The following is a 22897-nucleotide window of genomic DNA, read 5'->3' as shown; positions in this document are numbered from 1 at the left end:
GCACTTTATTTAAATTCTAATAGCATAATTATTAAGGTATTAAATTACTTTGTGTTTAAAATTTTGTCTTTATTAGATTGTTTTTAAACAACAACAAAGAATGGACCCTGTGTAGGAAAAATTTTTTTTTTTTGGATTCTTCTGCTACATTTAGAATAATAATGCATAGATTTCCTCAAATGACTTTAGTTTTTTCTTCAAGTCCAAAGAAATGTAGTTAGGATCTTGAGTTTGTATGATGACCTTCTTTTACAACTGAGTGGCATTTAATTTAGTGTTTTTTTTCTGACTGGCACCTATTCCTACTAGACTTCTTTGAATCGTACATTAGAGAATGAAGAAGGGTGGGTGGATATTTTGGTACAACTAACTAGGTGCTTTTTGCATGGTGTGTGCATACCTTCCTGTGTTCAAATGAGCTTTCCTTGGAAACTCTGCTTTTCAGTTTTCAGACTGGATGGTATGACAAGAAAGCCATTTGATATCCTGTTTTGGTGACATCCAGCTAAAATTTACTGAAATATTAAATGTAGGGGTTGTATTTTGAGCATGCACGTGAACGTGACTTTTGTTCCCATAACAGCAAAGAACATAATGGTCATCATCAGTGTAATAACCATTTTCTGGGTTTACCCATTGTCCTTTTTTTTTAATCTGTCATCACCTCCAGCCACACCTTCCTTGGCCTCCTTCTTGACCACACCCTCTCAACTTCCATCTTGATGAACATCTTCATCCCCTTGCCTTTTGCTCCACAATGCTAAACCATTATATTCTGTTTTCTCTCAATATTGCATCTATAACCGGCACACTAAATCTTTCACTTAATTCATCATTCATCTGCCTCTAACTCCATACATCCACCTGATTATTCTCATCTCTGTTCTTTCTAGCTTAGTTTCATTCCCCACCTTTCATAAATTTTTCCTTTCGTTGCCGGAGCAGTTCATTTAGTAGTCAACAGATAGTGGGATTTAAACCTTGGAAACTGGGCCAGTGGCATTAACTAATACATTGTCTTGTTACAAATATATACATTAAGTATTCCTTCATAATGGTAATAAGCAGGTGAACCAGCAGGTGTCAAGGATGCCTGAACCTCTGTTAAAGTGGAAGAATGGGACCATAGTGGGCAGACAAGAAACCACAGCACCTTCTGGTGTACAAGTTTATTAGTCAGGTTTGGGGTATTCTGTGGTGAGTACAGGGAAGACTGGCAGGAATTGAATGCTGCCCATCCTGTTTACTGTAGGCAGTTTCCCCTTTTAAGGAAGTGATCAGCCCTGGGAATTAACATCATAGAGGTTTAGGAACACCAGGGACCACTCAGTGGATTTCCAGTCTGTTGTCTTTGGGGCAAAGGCTTAACAGTTAAAATAAAAATACTGGACGGGAGAGAAAAAGAGTGAAAGGGTGATGGAAGAAGGAAGAAACTATTTGGTGAATAAGTTGCTGAGCCTCCTCACCACATATACAGATGTTCAAGAACAACTGAGGATGGGCTAGTATGGTGACGGGATTTGTTTGTCTTCTGCTTATTTTTGCACTTTTTGATAACCCTCATTTATCCCTCCAATGTGTGTGTATTTTTAATAACAGCACTTTTTTTATTTATAATTTTCATTTTATTGCTATCATAAGAGTATGGAGGGTACAAGTGTTTCAAGTGTGAACTTATTTCTGAGTGTTAATTTGATAAATTTGATTCAAACTGTTCCAGAACTAACCATTTAATATCCTGAGAAAGTAAGAAATGGCAGCTTAAACAATAAATATATTAAGACAATAAAGATTAATATTTTTTTCTTACACAGTAATGTTCAGTACATTAAAAAAAACAAGCAGTCATTGTCAGGGTCTGGGTGTGTCTGATATTGTTTTTGTTCTGTTTTTTCATGGTATTTTCTGATAATATTTTTTGCTTCTTTACCCTTATTTTTTTTGTTTTGGTGCTGACAGTGCACATATTTGTCAGGTGGGAATGTTGTTAGTAAGCACATATATGTTCTGACATGTGATATCATGGATGCCATTTTGCATATAAGTACATGAAAAGCACATTGTGTTCAATTTTTTTTTTGGCAATTTTATGGCAATTTTTGAAGGTATTGAAAACATATTTTTGAAGGAGAACACAAAAGCAATTGATAAAGAACATGAAATTTTGCATTTCTTAATTTTTCATGAAAAGCTTAGAAGCATTTGCTGGTGGATACATCCTCATTTTGTTGACTGAGTGAGGATGCAATCATTGACTGGGCTTTAGCTTAAGACTGATTGTTTTTGGGTTTTGACCTTGGAGTATTTCTGACCTGGGGCTTGGCTCTCCTGTCTGTATGCATTGCCTTTGATTGAAATAATAGACTCTGACCTAGCATATACTTTGGAATAGTGGGTTTGGTTAGTGCATAGGCTACTTAACCTTTGTTATTCAGAGAATTTGTTGTGTAAGTCTTAAAGAAAACTTTTTATTCCTGCTATATCCATCAGTGTTGATGAAAAAATTGGTGGCATACAGTGTATCTTTTACCACTGCTTTTCATTTGTGATTTAAAACATTTTTTTATTTTTTTATATTGAACAAAAGTGACGTTTTCTGAGTTTACATATGAAACCAATGGAAAAATAATTGTCATTTCTGTACAATGTAGTTCAGCTAACATTGCTGGTATTATATTACTGCCTAATAAATTTAGACTGAAACACATAATTATGCCTGTAGCTGGCACTATTTACTGTATGGGTCATCATATTGATTTGCTCAGGTCAAAGATGTCTCAGATCTTGGGCAGTTGGACTGTTTCCCACAGTCTTATAAAACAAATTTCATACACCAAGTTTTGTGACAAAGATGACAGTAGCCATGACACATTCTGGGTGACCTAAATCACCATCAGCACTTGTTAAGTCAATCAGTAACACATGGTGTTGCTTGGGCAAGTTCCAGAAAAGCTGGATTGGGTTTTTCTGTTTCAAATTGTCAGATAAGAAATTAGACTACTTTGACTATCCTTTATTACCTTAATAAATAGTAGAATTATGTCTTATATTTATCATTTCATACAGTCCAGTTAAAAATAAACCCTGCAATACAAAGTCACAGTCTGGGCATGGACACTCCAGCATCTCAATCTGAGAAAAGAGATTTTAAAATTATACTTTTGTAAACCATAGCAGTTTTCACTTTGACACTATCAGTAATATTTCTGACTAGTTGTAATTTCAGGTTTGTGGTAAGCAGATGGCTCATTATGAGGTGGTCTTTTTGTGGTAGTTGGCCAGATATGTCTGTTTTGTGGTGGACTTTAAGAAGGCAAAAGATCACTCAACTTTATTCGTCAGTGGCCAAGTTGTATAGTTCCTGGACACCACCATTTTCAGCAGTCTAAGATGAGAATTTCTAATTCAGTATTTATAGTGATCTTGCTTAACTGAAGTATTATTTTGTGTACTGTTACAGTTCATTGTTCCTATTTGTACAAATCTTATGGGTATGTGTACTGATTATAACAGTGGTTGTCATATGTTTGTTTCTTGGCTTATTTCTTCTGTTTATCTAAAAATGAGTGTTTTTATATGTACAGAGAAAACAGGGATAAAGTGAGCAAACCGGTTAAGAGAGAAACCTGGTTTCTTAAAAACCCCCATTTACATGCTTGCATTCACTTTTGTTGTTTTCGTTTGGCAAATCACTCCAATGTCATAAATACATGGTAAAAAAAAGTGGCCACCATGAATTCAAAAAACAAGCATGAAGCCTCTATCTTCCGAGATTGTGCTGCTGATCTTAGCACTGTACGTTCAGCTCATCAGCATAAATTTAATGATTACTTAAATAGTGAGACAGATTACTTAAACCAGGATAAAAAATAATATGATCACCCAAGCATTTGCCTCAGGAAATTTACCATTGTGGATGCTTCCACCATTTTCTACCCATGGTTGCTGGATGTGTGTGCGAAGCAAACACACGTGCAAACGAACAGTACAATGGACATAAGCAGACTAGGAAATGTTACTTCTGGAAAAATCTACATGTGTTAACCTGTAGATTGTGAATAACCAAGTTATTAAAGTACATGTAAATGCATTCACCCTCCTATGATTTGTACTTTTCCTTCAGTAAATTAAATGACTCTGAGATAATCTAACTTAATACATTTTTAATGGTCAAAAAATCTCACCAGATGCTATTCTTTGTGAGACATTTAAAGCAGTTCATATTGCTACCAGAAAGAGAGACCATTTTGTACAGGTTAGCTATTGAAAGTGTTTTACACTTCTCCATCACCTGTATTTGTTGGAGCTGCAAAACATCAAATTCTAAGCATCCCCCCTTATTGTGGTAATGAAATGTTTAGTTGTTTATGTTTTTGTAATACACTGTCTGCACTCCACCTGCAAATGAAGCCTGTGTGATCTGTGTGGCTTTATGGGACCTTATCTGAACAATATTAACCTGGGTGAAAGATGCAGATGTACATTCTAATATGGCATTATAGCAGTGAACTAGAAAACATGAGAAAAACATTACAAATACAGCGAGTACTAATATAAACAACTGATATGAGCATCGACCAAGTGCCCCCTGCCTTGATACACAAGATTCTGGCCAACCTAACCCTACCATTTTTATTTAGGTTAAATTTAAATGTTTATTGTGTTTTTTTCTTACCATGTTGAATATATAGTTACAAGTTATGTAATAGTGTAATGGGTAGCCATACACAAAATATTGTATGCTGTGAAAACAATAATAATTATTTTGGGATTGAATAAGTGAGTGAACTTTGGACATTTTTGTATAAACTTGTAAATGTATGTATAATATGTTTTTACCTGTAATGACACTGGTTATTTTTGCTCTGGTGCTCTGTTTGCCTTTCTCACAAATTATAAAGAGTCTGAATAGGAGAAGACTCCCTTTTAAGGTCCTGTGTAGGTTATATTGCTGTATCTTTTGTAGCTGTTTCTGTAATGTAGGAGTATGGGTGGTTCTGGCTTATTTTTTATGCAAACAACACCACTGATTGTCCAATTCATTTGTTCAGTGGTGATTATTTTGATTGTTCATGCTTTTTAATGTGGCTTTTCTGAATAAAAAAGGGTTGAAGTGATATACATGTAGTTCTATGTACATTTTCTGAGATCAGAACTTTCCAGAGAGGGCTCTTCTGTGCTGTTTCTAATTTGGTCATCTATGGCAGAAACATGTGGACTGCTTCTATTGGAGCTATTCATGCAGTTCTGCAATAAGTATGGTGTGTTAAATTTGATTTTTATTTGTTGATGAGTTTTTACCTTGTCTAAGGTAACAATATTTTGGTCTTCAAAAATAGAGGACAAGCAAATGGGAGTAATCTGCACTGGACCCATGCCTTTAAAATAATATTTATTTGATCAATTTGAGCACTTTAAAGTTATTAGCTTTTATTTAAAATTCTTAGTACACATTTTAAACAGTTGCAAGGTTGCAATTTCTTTTCTATATTTTTTAAAAAGAAAAATACAAAACTATATAGCCCTGGTTTAAATTTATTTATTTTTTCTTTAAACACAATAATAGTCTTAACATTTGAGAAGAAATGAATACAGTTAGGAGTCCTCACTGGTTACAAAATTATTAATTTTAATGATTTTTTTTAAGTAATAAAACCAGTTTTTTCTCATGGTCATAGAAGCTGCCACAAACATGCAGTCTGAGTAACATACAGTATATGGATATCAAGGCAGATGCACAATCCATTAATCTATAACAAATGGGATGCCTAACCATGTGAAATGCCCAAGAACCCTCAGATGCAGTAGCAGCATCTTCTGTTTCACTTGGTCTATTAGTTTTGCTGGCGTGCTCTCTTTGTTAACTTTAGTGTTTAACACTGAAGTGTGTAGTGTTTAACACTGAAGTGTGAACAATGAATTTCAAAGTCACTAGTGCCTTTATTTGTAACCTCTGCTGTGTTCATAGTGCTATATTAAGCTGTGTGCAAATTCAAAACACATACTGGCAGTACATGTAAAAAATACAGTACTGTATATAGTGTTATTACTTCTCTCTTTTTTTATTTCTTTTGTTACATTTGGGTATGCTGTTTTTTTTATGATTTTCCATTTGTTCTTGCACATATTTTTTCATGTACTTTAAATGATTCAAAGATGAGAAGAAAATAATTCAAACTGCATTGGGAATATCAATTTAATTATACATGTGTAGAAGATTAGCTGCATTTGGGACTGGTAGTTTGTATTCTGATGGTACATTACTTAATTGGGAAAACTTTTTGGCATTTGTATACCACAAATGTAAAAGAAATGTATGAACTGTAGATCCCTGGGGGGTGGGTTACTCTTAGTAGGTACTACATCTATTTGTTACTCACCTTTCTCAATATTGGATACTGAAATTGTCCTGGTAATGGTTCAACATACCTTTTCTAAAAGAGAATCATAAAGCACAGTATCAAAAACAACAAAAAATGTATTTATGTACTACATTTTCATACAAACAATGTAGCTGAAAGTGAATTACAAGACGTCAAAGAATTATTTTTGCTGCCTCGTCAGTGTCTGCCATCCATCCAATTTTAGTGTCGTTTGCAAATTTCACAAGTTCACTAACTATACCAGAATCAGAGCCCTTAATATAAATCAGAAAAAGTAAGGGTCTAAGGACAGACTCCTGAGGTACTCCACTTATCTGTACTCTGTTTCCTGCTAGTTAACCAACTATAGATCCAGTTTTGTAGGTTATCTGTGATGCCTACAGCTTCCAGTTTCAGAATTAATCTTTGATGTGGGACCATATCAAATCCTTTTTGAAAATCTAGGTAAATTATGTCATATGCTTTGTTTTTGTCAACTATTCTAATTTCTTCTTCCAAAAATTCCAAGATTGGTTTGGCTGGAACCTCCTCTGATAAACCCATCCTGTCTGCTATTTAGAATATTAATTTTGTTTTTGGCAATTCTCTGATTTATTTCTGATTATAGTTTCTATAATTTTGCATGGCATAGAAGTAAGACTAATTGGTCTGTAATTGCTAGGATTCATTTTGTCTCCCTTCTTGAAGATTGAAGTTAAATTTGCAACTTTCAGTAGTTCTCATTTCTGAAAAGACTGCTGAAATATGCCTTTTAAGAGTTTGTAGATGACATATTTAATTTCTTTCAGTACAATTGGTGAAATCAAATTTGGTCTGTCAGGTTTATTTGTTCCAATGTATAGAGGGCTTGAAGTACATCTGTTCTTCTATTTTAAAATCTATGAAGTCAGAGTTTGTTTCTAATTTTGCATGAGGCATTCCATTTGTTTCTTCCTTTATAAATACTTGGGTGAAATATTTTTTCACTTAATTTGCTATTTTCTTCTCATTTCCAGTGATTTATCCATTGGTGTTCCTAAATTATTTTGATTCTCTTTTATGTTTTTTTTACTGGAGTGGTCGTGAAAAAATTTCTTACTGTTTGTTTTGGCTTCACTAGCAATTTTTATTTCAGTTTCTCATTTGATGTTTCAAATGTTTCTTTTTTCTTTTTTTGATCTTTTGCTGTAGTCTCTGGTGTTCTACTACATAAAAAATATGAGTTTTTAAATTTTCTTGCACAGTCATTTTTACTTACATATTTATCGATTTTGGCTGATGTTTTTAGTTTCTTGGTTTTTTTTATTGCTTTTCAGAATAAGCTTACTTTGACCCTGGATCAGAAGATCTCTGAAATGACACCAACTATCATTTATAGTTTCTGGGCTTTTGTTTTCCCATTTAGTGTTGTGGTGTTACTGTATGTGGTGTTACTGTATGTCCTCATCCCCATACATTCTGCTTTCCTCAAGATATGTCTTCGGATTGGTGTACATTTGTGTGTTTTCAAAGATTTTCTCAAATATGATCATGTTGTGATCACTGTTGCTTAAATCATTAGTAACTTCTGTTCTTTTTACTCTGTCCTTATTATTTGAAAAGGTGAGATCTAGACAGGGTGTCGGCACGTGTTGGACTTGTGACGAACTGGGTGAAAAAAACTGTCATTTGCCATCTGCACCATTTCAGTTACCTCTATTGTTTTCCTGATAGGAGCTTCCCAATCAATGTTTGGAAAGTTAAAATTTCCTATGACCACTGTATCCTCTTTGTTGCATATATACAATAGCCAGATCTCTCTCCTTCTTCCTTACTAGCTTAATATGCAGTGATTCTGATGCATTTCCTTCTTCCATCTTGAAGATGTGGGCTTGAATATTATTTTTCACATACAGTATCACACCCCCACCTCCTCACTCCTGAAGCATGCCACTAATAATATATGTTCCTCTCATTTAGCCATGACACTGTAATTCCTACAGTATTATTGTCCCAAATCATTACTGTGGCCTTCATTTCATCCATGTTATTTCTAATGCTATTTGCATTAAGGAGTGAACATTTCAAATAAGGAAAGTTACTTTTGTGTTTTCTGATCAGTTTTATTTAAGTTGGGTTGTTTTTTTTTTTTGGTGTATCTTTCTCAGTCCCCCCAATCTAGTTTAAATGTTTGCATACTTCCCTGAAGATTCTATCTCCTAGAATGTTGGTCTCTTTCTCTTGTAGATGTAGTTAATCTCGTCAGTAAAGGAAATGTTTATGGTAAAAGGCATTCCAGCGGCTAAGAAAAGTAAAACCTTCTTGCTCACACCATGCCTTAATCCATGCATTATTGTCGAATATTAAATTCAGCTCATGTAGTCTTTGTACTGGTGCTAGAAGAATTTCAGAGAAAATTACTGATTTTTGATTTGACCTCTATCTTGTCTCCATGATCCCTAAATTTGTTCTGCAGAGAACATGCACTTGTCTTTCCAATATAATTTGCTCCAATATGAACTAACCCCAAGGAATCTTCTTCTGTCCTTGCCACTAACTGGTCCACTCTTTGGGTTATGTGGGAAACTTTTGCTCCTGGTAACTGCGAAAGACATTGAACCTTTAAAATGGATTGGAAATCATCAAATTGATGACATTTTGCATTTGATGTTTATCTCTTTTAAACTTTATTTATCTAGAGTTGTCTACTACCAGAATTTAAAATATGTGTCCTGAAAACTATTTTATATAAGAGTGATAGCAGCAGATGCATTTCAATTGCATAAGTTTGTTTATTTACTTATTTTTCTTTTGAGGTGTGGCCATTCATACAGTGAATCTAATATTTTACTTTTTAGTGATTTTACATCTTATCAGCTCATCAGAAGCTAACTGTGGGCGACATGGTTATTTCCTGGTTGACATGAAAGTTGAAAGAAATTTACGGATTGGGTGTGATACCTAGAACATGGGCATATATAGGCTGGGGTTGGAGTTTCATTAGGAGCATACTACATTCATTTTCTGGAGATGTTTTAGTGTTTTGTTCCCTATTATAATACCAAGAAACTAATAAAAATATTAGATGAGTAAGCAGCATCTATTTAGATGAAGTTTTCACATTCTTCACACAGGCAAAAATTCAAATTTATCAGATTAAAAAAATGTTAATTATTTTTCTTACGATGGACTAAACATCAGTGAAATTATGTTTCTTGATAATGAATTAGTAGACCTCTATCTTAGCTTTTTTTATGTACAGAGGGAAAAAATGGCTTCATGTACCTCCAAGCCCATAGTGATAAGCAACATTGCAGGTGTAATAAATGGAAGAAAAGAAGAAAATACGTTTTCAGGAACTCCAAGTGAAAAGTCAAGATATGGATAGCATGTACTACTTTGTAAAATGTCAATTAAAACTGTGTCAAATTATGAATTTCTTTGTAATCCCAAATTTGTTAATTAGGTCATAGCCAGGATTAATGTTTAAACTATCTATGACATGTTTACTCTCTACAGAACTAGAATACCCGATTTTGTATAATAATAATGTTAAAGTTGACTGTCATTTCATTTTCAGACAAGAGGAGTCTCCAAAACCTTTTCCACTCCACCCATGCTTAAAAAGCAGACAGGAGGAGCAGAGGTTTCTGCGTACATGTTCACATCTTCTTATCCTCTGTCTAATCCCAACGAAGGACGCCCGCTCAAGAACCCTCAGGATCGTTTTAGCTGAAGTTGTTGCTGCTAAAGGTAATTAAACACCGGTAAATTATTGTAGTTCTCCTGTAATTTTTTTATAAAATCTTTGATTTTGTTATTAGGCAAAAAAGATTTAGGATTGTTGATTTTGGTTATGTGGAGTGTTGTAAAATTCCTTTAAAATGTCTTAAGTACTGTAGATATGATGCAGGTTGCATACCATACATTCCCTAAGCAGTCAACACATTTATATTTTTTGTTGGTTGCTGTGGCTCCCAGATATGCAAATTAACAGGACAGAAATGACATATTTTAGTTAATTTACAGAACTTCAGCCTGACTGGGTGCTTGCATCTGGAAATAAGTGACGGCATGCACTGTACAGTACCTGATATGATTTGCTCCGATGAATATTCTAAACATAGTCATTATATTAATATACTTGAATGAACAACAGTCAGTCTTGATTGTTTACTGTTTATCTTTGTTCTTGGATATCCAGACATTAAGAACTGCTGCATACTTAAACAGTCTCCATTCTTCATGTGGAAGAATACTGTAATTTTGAAAATATACCAACAGACAGACTGATAGCATGTCAGTACAGATACAGTGCGTTTTCCTTAAAGCTCAGCTAATCATTCATTTTTTTCTTTTCTGTTCAGATACTTAAACAAATAATAATGATATCCTGCCTCATTTTCACTCTAGAGTTGGCATTGTGACTAAGGCAAAAATGAACAAACATCAATGTCATTACTTGTAAGTCGAAATAGACTTCTTGATAGTTATCCTCCAGGATAGATTCTGTGTACCTATTTTGTAATTAATTTTAAATGTATTAGTAAGAAAGTAAGAAAAAAAAATGTAATGGAGTAGTTAAGAAAAACAAAAAATCACTTGAAACAAACATCAGTGTCATCACTTGCAAATCAAAATAGACTGCTTGACAGTTCTTCTCCAGGATAGATTCTGTGCACCTATCTTGTAATTAATTTAAAATGTATTGCTAAGTAAATGTGAAAATAAATATTAATGTTTTGGACATTTCTATGCCAGAGGTGTGGTACAGAATGTTAGGGGTCCATGGCGTTGGAGTTTTAAGAATAATAACATTGCAGTCTAGCTCTGTGGGTGTTGGTGCATGCAGCAGGAAAGCTGACTGGCCCTGGAGTGCTTGATGAGGAGACTGGATGACTTATGTTTGCACATAAAGGCATGATTGGTTGAACCAATATCCTCACTTGCACTCAGTGTGGATAAAGGCGCCTTTACCCACAGTAGTATTAAGGGAGCCTGAAGGGGTTGGAGGGTTTTAGAAAGAAACGAAGGGTCAAGAAAGGCAGAATCAAGAGTGTGATTGAGCATGGTGGTGACGAAGTACACGGTTGGTTTCTTTGCAAGGGAGTGAGAGGAACGGTGCTCCAGCAGTGGATCTTTACCCATTGAGCTCTATGGTGGACTCCCATGGATTCTCTAGATGCTGATGTGCATGTTTGGAAGAAGGAGGTCTACCTGCGACTGTCCTGAGGAACGCCAAAGGATGGTGGGCCGGAATGAGAGACGGAGAAAGGGACCTCAGCTGTCCGCATCTCCATTGGTTGCAAGACCCGGCAGGTGAACTGGGGAGATAGAGGGATAAAGATGCACTGTCCTGGCAGGAAAGGCAAGAAAAGTAAAACAGATGTCTGTATGGTTTTATTTTTGGATTTTTATATTTGAAGGAATTTATTTATTGCTGCTTTTTATCATCACCAGTGCACTGGATTTTATTATGGGCTATCATTAGATTATTTTTTTTATAGAACTTGTACTGCACTTTGTTTTTGGAACACTGCTTTGTTTGAAAATAAAATGCACTACACTATTTTGAACCTACCCTTGCTGTTTTGTGTCCTCGTTCACCCTTGTCTATCTTGGTTTCATGGATATCAATGTCCTGAGTTCAAGGAGGTAATGCCAGCTACAGGCAACCTGGGCTTTACAAGAGATTATCCATGTTGTCTGAACTTGGCTCACTATTCCAAATGACATAATTAAGATCTTGGTCTTATCAGTTTCTGAGTGGGCATTCTTAAAATTTCTAAATCATATTTTTCTTCCACATTCTAAATACATTTCCAATCATTAGTGAAGACTGGTAGTTTTAGCACTGGGCTCGTATTAGTAAGTATAGGTGTCTGCAAAGTGTGTTTTACAATGAACTATCACCCTGTTTATGGTTGTGTCAAATGCTGCTGGGATAGGTTCATAGCCTTTGTGACTTTAAATTAAGCTAGTTTATAAAGATAGATGGAATAATGATGGAAAGTACTTACCATTTATATTTTTTTATTTTTCTGTATATTCAATATCATAGTTGTTCTTACCACCATATTACACACTAAAGCATAATTGATTCAGATGATTAGTTAAAATTTCTCTTGAGGGGATTTTAGAGGATGGAGGGCTCTCTCTAGCTATTCCTGAACCCAAAAGAAATATCAAGGAGTATGGTTTTATTACAGATAAATAGCATTAGTGAGTAAAATATCTTGAGGATTAACAAAAGCACACAAACAAAATATTTTTATACATTAGGCTTTTCCCCTTTCTCAATAGCAGTAATCTTTCTCTCTGAAATATACAAAATAAGCAGTTTTCTCTTACTTCCAATACATTTTTCTCCAGTTTGTTTCCTCTTTTCCTTATGCCAATTCAGCTATTGTCTAGGTTACATCCCAACCCCAAACTCATTGGAGTATTGGCAAGAAGTGATATTTAAGCCCTAGACAGCGATCTTTTCTGGATAAGACACTCCTAGTTGCTTCTTGGATGGGGAACCGTTTCTGGAACTCCTGGAGCCCCCAATATTGGCTGCAGGTACTCCAGCAGCCATGAGTGCCAGTTCAACCTTTAAGGGCCTGGAATCTCTCAGGTAGTCTCCCATCTGAACCTGTAACAGGTTATCAGCCAGACTGTGTAAGACTCCATTACTGCTGGCAGCCACAGTGGATTAGTTAAAAGCCAGTAAAACAAAATTCCCGATGTCCTTTACCTATCTCCATGCCAATGGAGTAATTATTTCTGGGACACTCACTGAAACTATATCCCATACTTCACTCTGATGATACATTTTTTATTTTGTTGGCACCATTACATGGATTGTATTTACTAAAATGTATAACATAGAATAACATTCTGTCTTGTGGAGACAGATCACCTGAAATTGAGGCAAGACAAGAAACAACCTTTGACAGAGCACTTGTCCTTAGCAGGGCCCACTCATGCACACTTTTTCATGTAGGGCCACATTATGATCACCACTTAACCTATCATGCATACCATTAGGAATGGAGGAGGAGAACTAGCTTTTTTCTTATTATTTCAGTACCTTGTAATTTTCCTTGTTCTGTAGTGCCATTCATGCCTTAGTTGGCACACCTCCAAAACATTATAGCGGCAATAGTGTCAGTAACAGCACTTTGCAGGGCTTTTTAATTATGATCACAGTTAGGACAAATGTCCTGATTTTTGGGAGGCTATTAGTAGAATATATTTAAGTGAATTGGACTATACTGTAGCTAATCTTTCATCAAGATTTATTTTTTCTCTCACTTATATAGAAAGTTAGTTTCCTGTCGAAAAATCAAGTGACAATTCTTGCAAATTTTAATGTCAACACTTCATTCATATTTTGAAAGAGAGATGTACTGTGTACGTACTAGCATCCATAAACAAGGAATTACACACTGTAGATGAAGCATCAAATGAGAGAAAAGCATGGAAATATAATTTAGCATAAGCAATACAAGTGGTTATTTCTATTTTTTTTTAGTTTAAAGCTGGAATGGGATATTTTTAAACCAAAGTGTAATAATTTTCTTTTACTGTTTATTGTACAAAACATCTCCACATTACCTCTGAGCTACTTTTCCATTCACTTATGTTTTTAAAGTTACATTGTGTATTCCGAGGAGGTAATTTTATGTCATTGCTAGATTCTCATGATTATTGTCTGCTCACTTCTCACATTTTCTTTTTGGTTTTATTCTCATTCTAGTGCTGAAGCCTCTTATTGAAGTACTTAGTGATCCAGACTACATCAACAGAATGCTGCTGGCCCAGCTAGAACACCGAGAACAAATGAATGAGAGCCTTAAGAAGGCTTACACTTACTCTCCCTCTTATGAAGAATTTGTCAAGCTCATTAGCAACAGTTCAGATGTGGAGTTTTTAAAACAATTAAGGTGAGAGATTGCTGAGCTTCTCTTTACAGTTCTAGAAAGTTTAGGTAGCGTTCATAGGTTTAACATATAATTACCATTTTTGATGATTTAATAAAAAATATTCACAATTGTGTTATTTATTTTTTTAGAGATTAAGATTAAATTATTTGTAAATAATTTCTGTGTCCGATTATAATCTATTTTATAGTCAAATTGATTTCTATACCGGCATTTAAATCAAAGTTATTATTAATAAATACCTTACAGTATATTTTATTTGGAACACCTAGTGGTAGCATGTAATCAGACACCTCTTTGTTATATCAAATAGTGAATATTTTTGTACCTCAATGAACTAAGAAGACTAACTGCAACCTTCCATCCCTACAGGTCTCATTGTAAACCCATTAACTTTAATAATTATCTTTTGTTTACACTCCATCCAAACTAATATAAAAACAGAAAGAAGCACAGATTATCTTGATAAAGCATTTATATCATTGTACCATGCAGTATATTGAGACATAAATTTCTGTTGATTGCTTTCCTATTACAGAAGCAATTCAATTACACATATCCTATTTCTCAATACATACTTATAGGCATATTAGAAATATTTTCAACTTTTATTGCTCCTTGTTTCTTCTGTAGAGTAACCAGATCTGTCTGGTTACACAAGGTTTTTTCTTCTTAGTAAGTAAACTCAAGTGGTTCATAATGGAATATTTTATGTATTGTTTTTTCTCCCAAGGAGCTCCATGATGAGTTAAACAATTTTTGAGTAAAATTATTCTTAGCTTTAAAAGCATTCCTTTATGAAATGTTAATTTTGGAATATTTAAACAAAAACAGCCTGTGTAGAGAATGTGCAAAAAACAATAACAAAAAAGGTTGTAATGCCGATGTTCAAGTTTAACTTTATTGCATAAGACATCAAAGCATACTAGACCACAAATTGCAGTCACTTTTTTCTTTACAGAATGGGTAGGATATGCAATAAATTAAAGTACTCTGTATATCTGTTGAAGGGAAATACTTTTGTGTTAATTTGGTAGGATTAATTCTTTCTTGCCAAAAAATGCATTGTGCTACAAAAGGGATTGTATGCAGCCAGATTATTATCATTATTATTATTTTTGTTTTTTATTTGGTATTAATTTTCTTTTATTTGTGGTGGTTGTTATCATTTATGTGCTTGAACACCTGAAAATTTAATATAAATAAGTAATTGTATTTACTTTGCTCCATTAAGCTTTGTTGATTTGTTTTTCATTACCACTTTGACTTCATTTCCTTTTTTGATGGAGCCACAGTAGCTATAATTAGAGATCATTACAGTTAATTAATTCTGTCTTCGCTGTTCACAAGCAGTTCCTTTTTATTCCTTTTTATCTAAAATAAGTTAGCCAGTGAAGTTTAAATACAAGTTTCTCACCGTTACTAGAAGAAATCCTATCATCATGTGTTGGGGCGTTTAGTTTTCTGAGCTGATTTATACAAAGAAAGAGTATATATGGCTATACCCAGATAATGAGGCCAAGTTCACCAAATTCTTCAGTATATTAGGCTTGCAAGAAAGTCAGTTTATTAATTTATTTTCTTAACCAGATTATTTCAATACAAGATCAAAGGTGGAGAGAACCTATCCCAGCAATATACAGTATAAGTCAGGAACCAGCCCTGGGCAAATTGTCGTTCTGTCACAAGGCACCTATCATATGGGCATGTCATATACCTGATCAAATCCCTACTGAGCACTGGGAGAAGGTGTATAATCCTCACAGAAAGTGTTTGGGTAAATCCTGTGCTCAAGAACTATGAGCCACCGTGCTGGTGTGCTTCAAGTATTTTTTATACACACACATATACACACAGTCATATGAAAAAGTTTGGGAACCCCTCTCAGATGCATAATTTACTCTGCTTTCAACAAAAACGATAACAGTGAGTATTAGGGTTTTTTCTGAACAATGATTTTTAGTGAAGCAGTATTTAGTTGTATGAAATTAAATCAATTGTGAAAAACTGCCTGTGTAAAAATTTGGGTACCCTTGTAATTTTGCTGATTTGAGCACATGTAACTGCTCAATACTGATTACTTGCAACACCAAATTGGTTGGATTAGCTCGTTAAGCCTTGAACTTCAAAGACAGGTGTGTCCAATCATGAGAAAAGGTATTTAAGGTGGTCAGTTGCAAGTGGTGCTTCCCTTTGACTCTCCTCTGAAGAGTGACAGCATGGGATCCTCAAAGCAGCTCTCAAAAGATCTGAAAACAAAGATTATTCAATATCATGGTTTAGGAGAAGGCTACAAAAAGCTATCTCAGAGGTTTAACCTGTCAGTTTCAACTGTATGGAATGTAATCAGGAAAGGGAAGGCCACAGGCACTGTTGCTGTTAAACCCAGGTCTGGCAGGCCAAGAAAAATACAGGAACTGCATATACGCAGGATTGTGAGAATGGTTACAGACAACCCACAGATCACCTCCAAAGACCTGCAAGAACATCTTGCTGTAGATGGTGTATCTGTACATCATTCTACAATTCAGCGCAGATTTGCACAAAGAACATCTGTATGGCAGCGTGATGAGAAAGAAGCCCTTTCTGTACTCACGCCACAAACCGAGTCGGTTTTTGAGACAAAAATTGAGTTATTTGGTCATAACAAAAAGCGATTTGCATGGCGGAAGAAAAACACTGCATTTCAAGAAAAAAACCTGCTACCTACTGTCAAATTTGGTGGAGGTTCCATTATGCTGTGGGGCTGTGTGGCTAGTTCAAGGACTGGGGCCCTCGTTAAAGTCAAGGGTTGGATGAATTTAACCCAATATCAAAAAAGTCTTCAGGATAATGTTCAAGCATTAGTCACAAAGTTAAAGTTACGCAGGGGTTGGATATTCCAACAAGACAATGACTCAAAACACAGTTCGAAATCTACAAAGGCATTCATGCAGAGGGAGAAGTACAATGTTCTGGAATGGCTGTCACAGTCCCTTGACTTGAATATCATTGAAAATCTATAGGATGATTTGAAGCAGGCTGTCCATGCTCGACAGCCATCAAATTTAACTGAATTGGAGAGATTGTGTATGGAAGAATGGTCAAGAATACCTCCATCTAGAATCCAGACACTCATCAAAGGCTATAGGAGACGTCTAGAGGCTGTTATATTTGCAAAAGGAGGCTCAACTAAGTATTGATGAAATATTTTTGTTGGGGTGCCTAAATTTATGCACCTGTCTAATTTTGTTTTAATGCATATTGCATATTTTCTGTTAATTTTCACATATTTTCTTAATGTCGCTGCTGAAATACTACTGTTTCCATAAGGCATATCACGTATTAAAAGTAAGTTGCTACTTTGAAATTTCATCCAATGATAAATTAAAATCCAAAGAATTAAGAGGGGTTCCCAAACTTTTTCATTTGTAAGTCCAATCCAAATCTTATTCTGCCTCTACTAATATAGTGCCCAGTCCTTGGCCATTTCCTCTGTATTCCATAAATCTGCATCATACAATCACTAGCCTTCTGATTTTTCTCAAGTGTGGTATCTCAGTTTATCATGTACCACACCCAGAAAGTCATTCCCACCCTAATTTTATTCTACACTTTGCTGCCAGTTTGCCCAGTCCTATGCAAGTTTGCCCTACCCCACCCCACCCCCAACCTGTCTTGTACTACACCAACAGGATAAGTCCAACCTAAATCTTATCCTGCCTTTACAATTAGGATGCCTTGAACATATATTTTGCCCTCATTTCCTTAAGGGCATCTTCTTTGATTCCTTTTCTCAGTTTACTACTCCACTTTCTTTAACAAAAACCCTAATACACCAGTTGCCTCTTGTTCTCTAGTAAAACAACCATTGACTTGCTTTGTTTACACTATGGGACTTCACTGCAAAAAAAAGAAAAGAAAAATGTACTGGCTCAGTTACCATAATACCTGTGTAACGGAACACTGCATCTAAATTAATGTAAAATCTAGAATAGCAGGGGCTGAAATGATCATTTTTGTCATCTGTCAATTTACTAATCAACGATTGAGTCTTTTTACTGAAAATTTGCATATTTAGATAAGCAGCCAATCATTTGGAGCATCTCTACCAAAATTTTGTTTATGTGCTATACTGCTACTTTAAATTTGGCAGCCGTAATACACAGGCTACACCAAGGATATGCATGAGTCAGAAATGAGCCCAGCTTTTCCCCTAGAATCTAAAGCATCAAAGGCAATGAAGAGAGGTTGAAAAGAATTAAAGGGCTGGTGAAAAGAACATGCTTGAAAAATATGTATGGCATTACTGAGTGATTTCTTTCTTAGATGGCAGGAAGGGGCCAGTGCAGTAACTCACTGTCTAATTTTAAGTATTATGGAACACTGAGAAGCATATACAATAACTGTTCATATATTTTTCAACAGAAAGTAAAGAGTCCAGGGGATAGTTGTAAGGATTTTTCCTGGCATTCATGTGTTTATCAGCATTGTAAATTTGTGTTTAATGATGTGGCTAAAACCTTATTGATAAAGGAGTGTCCGCTAAAGATGCTTTGTTATTAATATTGTATCCAATGGATTTGAAAAGTTTCTGTTTGTTTTATTTCAGCTGTTGATCTAGAGCAGGGGTGCCCCAATGCATTGATCGCGATCGACCGGTAGATCGCAAAGGTGGTGCAGGTAGATTGCGTTGCATTCCAAAATTTTTTAAATGTTAGTCTGTATATCCTCCCTATTGCATTTGCCACTTGATTGGCATACAGGACAGCCAGTCTGAGATCTCTTTTCTTCTAAGACACCGGTCATCCCGCACGCACGATCAAACAAATGAGCTACTGCAAAACTCCGGCTGTGATCAAGTTAGCCTTCCAATTTATATCAACTAAAGAAGGGATTTTAAAAAATGTTTGGGGAGGATATGGGCTGGATATGGAATTGGAAGAGGATTTTTTCTCACAATGTCACAATCGAAGTACGTTTGTCTGATCTGTCAATCTATCATTGCTATTCCAAAGAAGGAAAATGTGGAAAGGCACTTTCGAACTGTTCATAAAAACTACAAAACTGACTTCCTTCCGAAAAGCGATCTGAGAAAGAGAAAGGAGAGGGAACTAAAATTGCAGTTAATCGGACAGCCGTCATTTTCACTCGGCTGAATTCAAAAGCTCCTTGACTGCATTTTTCTGCTCTGCTTATTTATGTGAGTCAGCCTTTTCCCACATGAAGATTATTAAATCCAAATACCGTAGTGACCATAAATGTATTGAAATGTTATTGTGCCAAAAGGTTATTCAGTTATGCAAGGTACAACATATTTTATGTATAAAGTATACTCAATATATATATACACTGAGCAGTACAGGAGAAGCTGGAGCAGAAGTTGCATAATAACAGCATGAAGGAAGTGTGGGATGGGATGAAGATCATCACTGGCTGCAGCTCAAGTGGAGTGCCACCATCGAGAGACGTGGAGAGAGCAAACCAAATGAACAACTTCTTTAACAGGTTTGATCACCCTAACCCACACTCTCCTCGAGTACTGCACCCTCCAACCATCCTTCAGCTGATACCAGCATAGGAGAGACATCCCCACCCACAATTACAGCAGCGCAGTTGAGCAGAGAGCTGAGGAGCATCGTGCCAGCAAAGCAGCGGGTCTATATGGAGTATCGCCACAACCGCTGAAGGCCAGTGCGCTGGAACTGGGGAGTCCTCTACAGCGCATCTTCAACCTGAGCCTGGAACAGGGGAGAGTCCCGAGGCTTTGGAAAACATCTTGTATCACCCCAGTCCCAAAAGTATCACGTCCTAGTGAGCTGAATGACTTACGGCCTGTCGCCTGACATCACATGTGAAAAGACCATGGAGCGGCTGCTGCTTCACCACCTGAGACCACAGGTCCACCACGCCCTCGACCCTCTGCAGTTCGCATACCAGGAGAAGGTGGGAGCGGAACATGCCATCATCTATATGCTACACCGATCCCTCTCCCACTTGGACAGAGGCAGTGGTGCTGTAAGAATTATGTTTTGGACTTCTCTAGTGCCTTCAACACCATCCAACCTCTGCTTCTTAGGGACAAGCTGACAGAGATGGAAGTAGATTCACACCTGGTGGCATGGATCGTGGACTATCTTACAGACAGACCTCAGTATGTGCGTCTCGGGAACTGCAGGTCTGACATTGTGGTCAGCAACACAGGAGCGCTGCAGGGGACTGTACTTTCTCCGGTCCTGTTGAGCCTATATACATCGGACTTCCAATACAACTCCGAGTCCTGTTACGTGCAAAAGTTTGCTGATGACACTGCTATTGTGGGCTGCATCAGGAGTGGGCAGGAGGAGGAGCATAGGAAGCTAATCAAGGACTTTGTTAAATTATGCGACTCGAACCACTTACATCTGAACACCAGCAAGACCAAGGAACTGGTGGTGGATTTTAGGAGTCCCAGGCCCCTCATGGACCCCATGATCATCAGAGGAGACTGTGTGCAGATGGTACAGACCTATAAATACCTGGGAGTGCAGCTGGATGATAAATTGGACTGGACTGCCAATACTGATGTTCTGTGCAAGAAAGGTCAGAGCTGACTATACTTTATTAGAAGGTTGGCGTCCTTTAACATTTTCAGTGAGATGCTGCAGATGTTCTACCAGACGGTTGTGGGAGTGCCCTCTTCTACGCGGTGGTGTGCTGGAGAGGCAGCATAAAGAAGGACGCCTCGCGCCTGGACAAACTGGTGCGGAAGGCAGGCTCTATTGTAGGTACGGAGCTGGATAGGTTGACATCCGTGGCAGAGCAACGGGCGCTGAGCAGGCTCCTGTCAATCATGGAGAATCCACTGCATCCACTGAACAGGCAGAGGAGCAGCTTCAGCGACAGACTGCTGTCACTGTCCTGCTTCACTTATAGACTGAGGAGATTGTTCCTCCCCACACTATGCGACTCTTCAGTCCCGCCCGGGTTGAGGGTTAAACATTAACATTATTCAAAGTTATTGTCTGTTTTCACCTTCATTTTTATTCTCTTTAATAGTGAATAGTAGCTGAGCAGGGAGCCTGGGTGTTTTGTGTCAGTGTTATTCAATGTTTTTACATTAGTTTACTATTACATTGTGCATTCAATGGTGTAATTAACTATATTTGTGCTTAATCTTTACATCTATTTACATATTTACATATATATTTACATACAGTTCGTAAGGTTCTTGAACAGATTAATTGTATTTACATACAATCCTATGGGGGAAATTGCTTCGGTTCACGACCAACTCAGTTTACGACCAGAGTTTTGGAACGAATTATGGTTGTGAACCGAGGTTCCACTGTATTGATCTTAAATAGAATAGGAATGCAATGTTTACCCTTGGCATGGTTTACAGTATAGTAATTGGTAGTGGCTGACTACCACTGCAGTAGTAAAATATCTCAATGAGTAGAGTATCTGACAAATTTAATTGTTGTTTTAAATTCATGCACCTTTAAATGGAATTGGAAGAATTAATGTTATTTGAAACATTAAGAAATAGCACTATATTTCTGTTAACAAATATCTGCATTATTGCAGAGCGAACTGTAGAGAATTTTGAAGGGAATCACGGGACTAGTTCTAGTAGATTTGTGACTGTCAAACCAGATGTATGTTGGACAAAAGGAAGAGGAGGGTGATGATAAGGGGCATATAGCATGAGGCAATGCTTTGTGGTTGTGAGGCTTAGCTAAAATAGCTGATGAAACAGATGGTTTTACTTTACTGGCTGCTGAGGTCCACATCCTCATTTTTTCTGTCACCACTAGAAACATTGTAAAAAAAACATAAAAATCACTTTGCTTTCGGGGTAGCAGGTTTGGGTAACTTCAGCCTTTTATGGACAAAACACAATTCAATAGGGAAAGGAAAACACTCATTAATAATTTGGTGCACTTAGCTCTGTGGCTAAGTGCATTGGCTTTTTTATGTAATTCCTTTTATTTAGCAACAAAATATTATCACAGAACACCACTTAGTCAAACAAATGAAAATCACAATGCAAGTATAATATTAATTCACGAAATGTTGCATTCAACCCCCACTTGAATAAGAGAGCTATATGACAATAGAGCTCTGGTTCTTTGCATTTTATTAAGCAACAAGTATAACAAAAAGTTGAGCACAGGTCTGGCAAGTTTAGTTTAGAATTGCATTAATGAATTGTTGCCAGGTTACGGAAATATTCAAAGCAAATCTTCTTACAAAATATTAGATTTTTTCCAATTTGAGATCATTTGAGATTAATCTAGTTGAGAAAAATGCATCTCCATGCAATAGGTATGGTGTAAGATATTACATCTAATTTTTCATAACATGTTTTTATCTCCTCTGGTATTACTCCAAATATTTCCTTTTAAGATGTTAAAAGTGATTTTAAATCCAAGGCTCTCAGAGAGATATGCAAAAGTTGCCAAAAATATTTTGTGCAGAACATTTCCCAAAGCATGTGACTGAGTGATGCAATTGTTTGCCCCTGTTTTAGACACTTTTACATGAGATACATGTGATTGTTGAACATTTTTTTACATAAAGTAGTGTATGCTTGGCACATATTGAACTATAGAATGTACAATGTATTTTTGTATTTCATTCCTTTTTGGAAATTTTCATTGGAGG

At 36.2% G+C, this 22897-nt stretch overlaps 1 protein-coding gene across 2 annotated transcripts in view; it reads left to right on the top strand.

The window, feature by feature from the left end:
- snx25 (sorting nexin 25) overlaps positions 1–22897 on the top strand; it is a 423222-nt gene that overhangs the window by 186514 nt on the left and 213811 nt on the right. For both annotated transcript variants that reach the window (XM_039750997.1, XM_039750996.1), the window contains exons 4-5: positions 9922–10094; positions 14086–14272. In XM_039750997.1, the coding sequence (XP_039606931.1) occupies positions 9922–10094; positions 14086–14272 (360 nt within the window). The remainder of the gene's footprint in view (positions 1–9921; positions 10095–14085; positions 14273–22897) is intronic.

This window comes from Polypterus senegalus, chromosome 4, assembly GCF_016835505.1.
Source record: "Polypterus senegalus isolate Bchr_013 chromosome 4, ASM1683550v1, whole genome shotgun sequence".
In the NCBI taxonomy this organism is placed as follows: domain Eukaryota; kingdom Metazoa; phylum Chordata; class Cladistia; order Polypteriformes; family Polypteridae; genus Polypterus; species Polypterus senegalus.
Note: the sequence above shows the minus strand (reverse complement) of the source record. Positions and strands in the feature narration are given on the sequence as shown.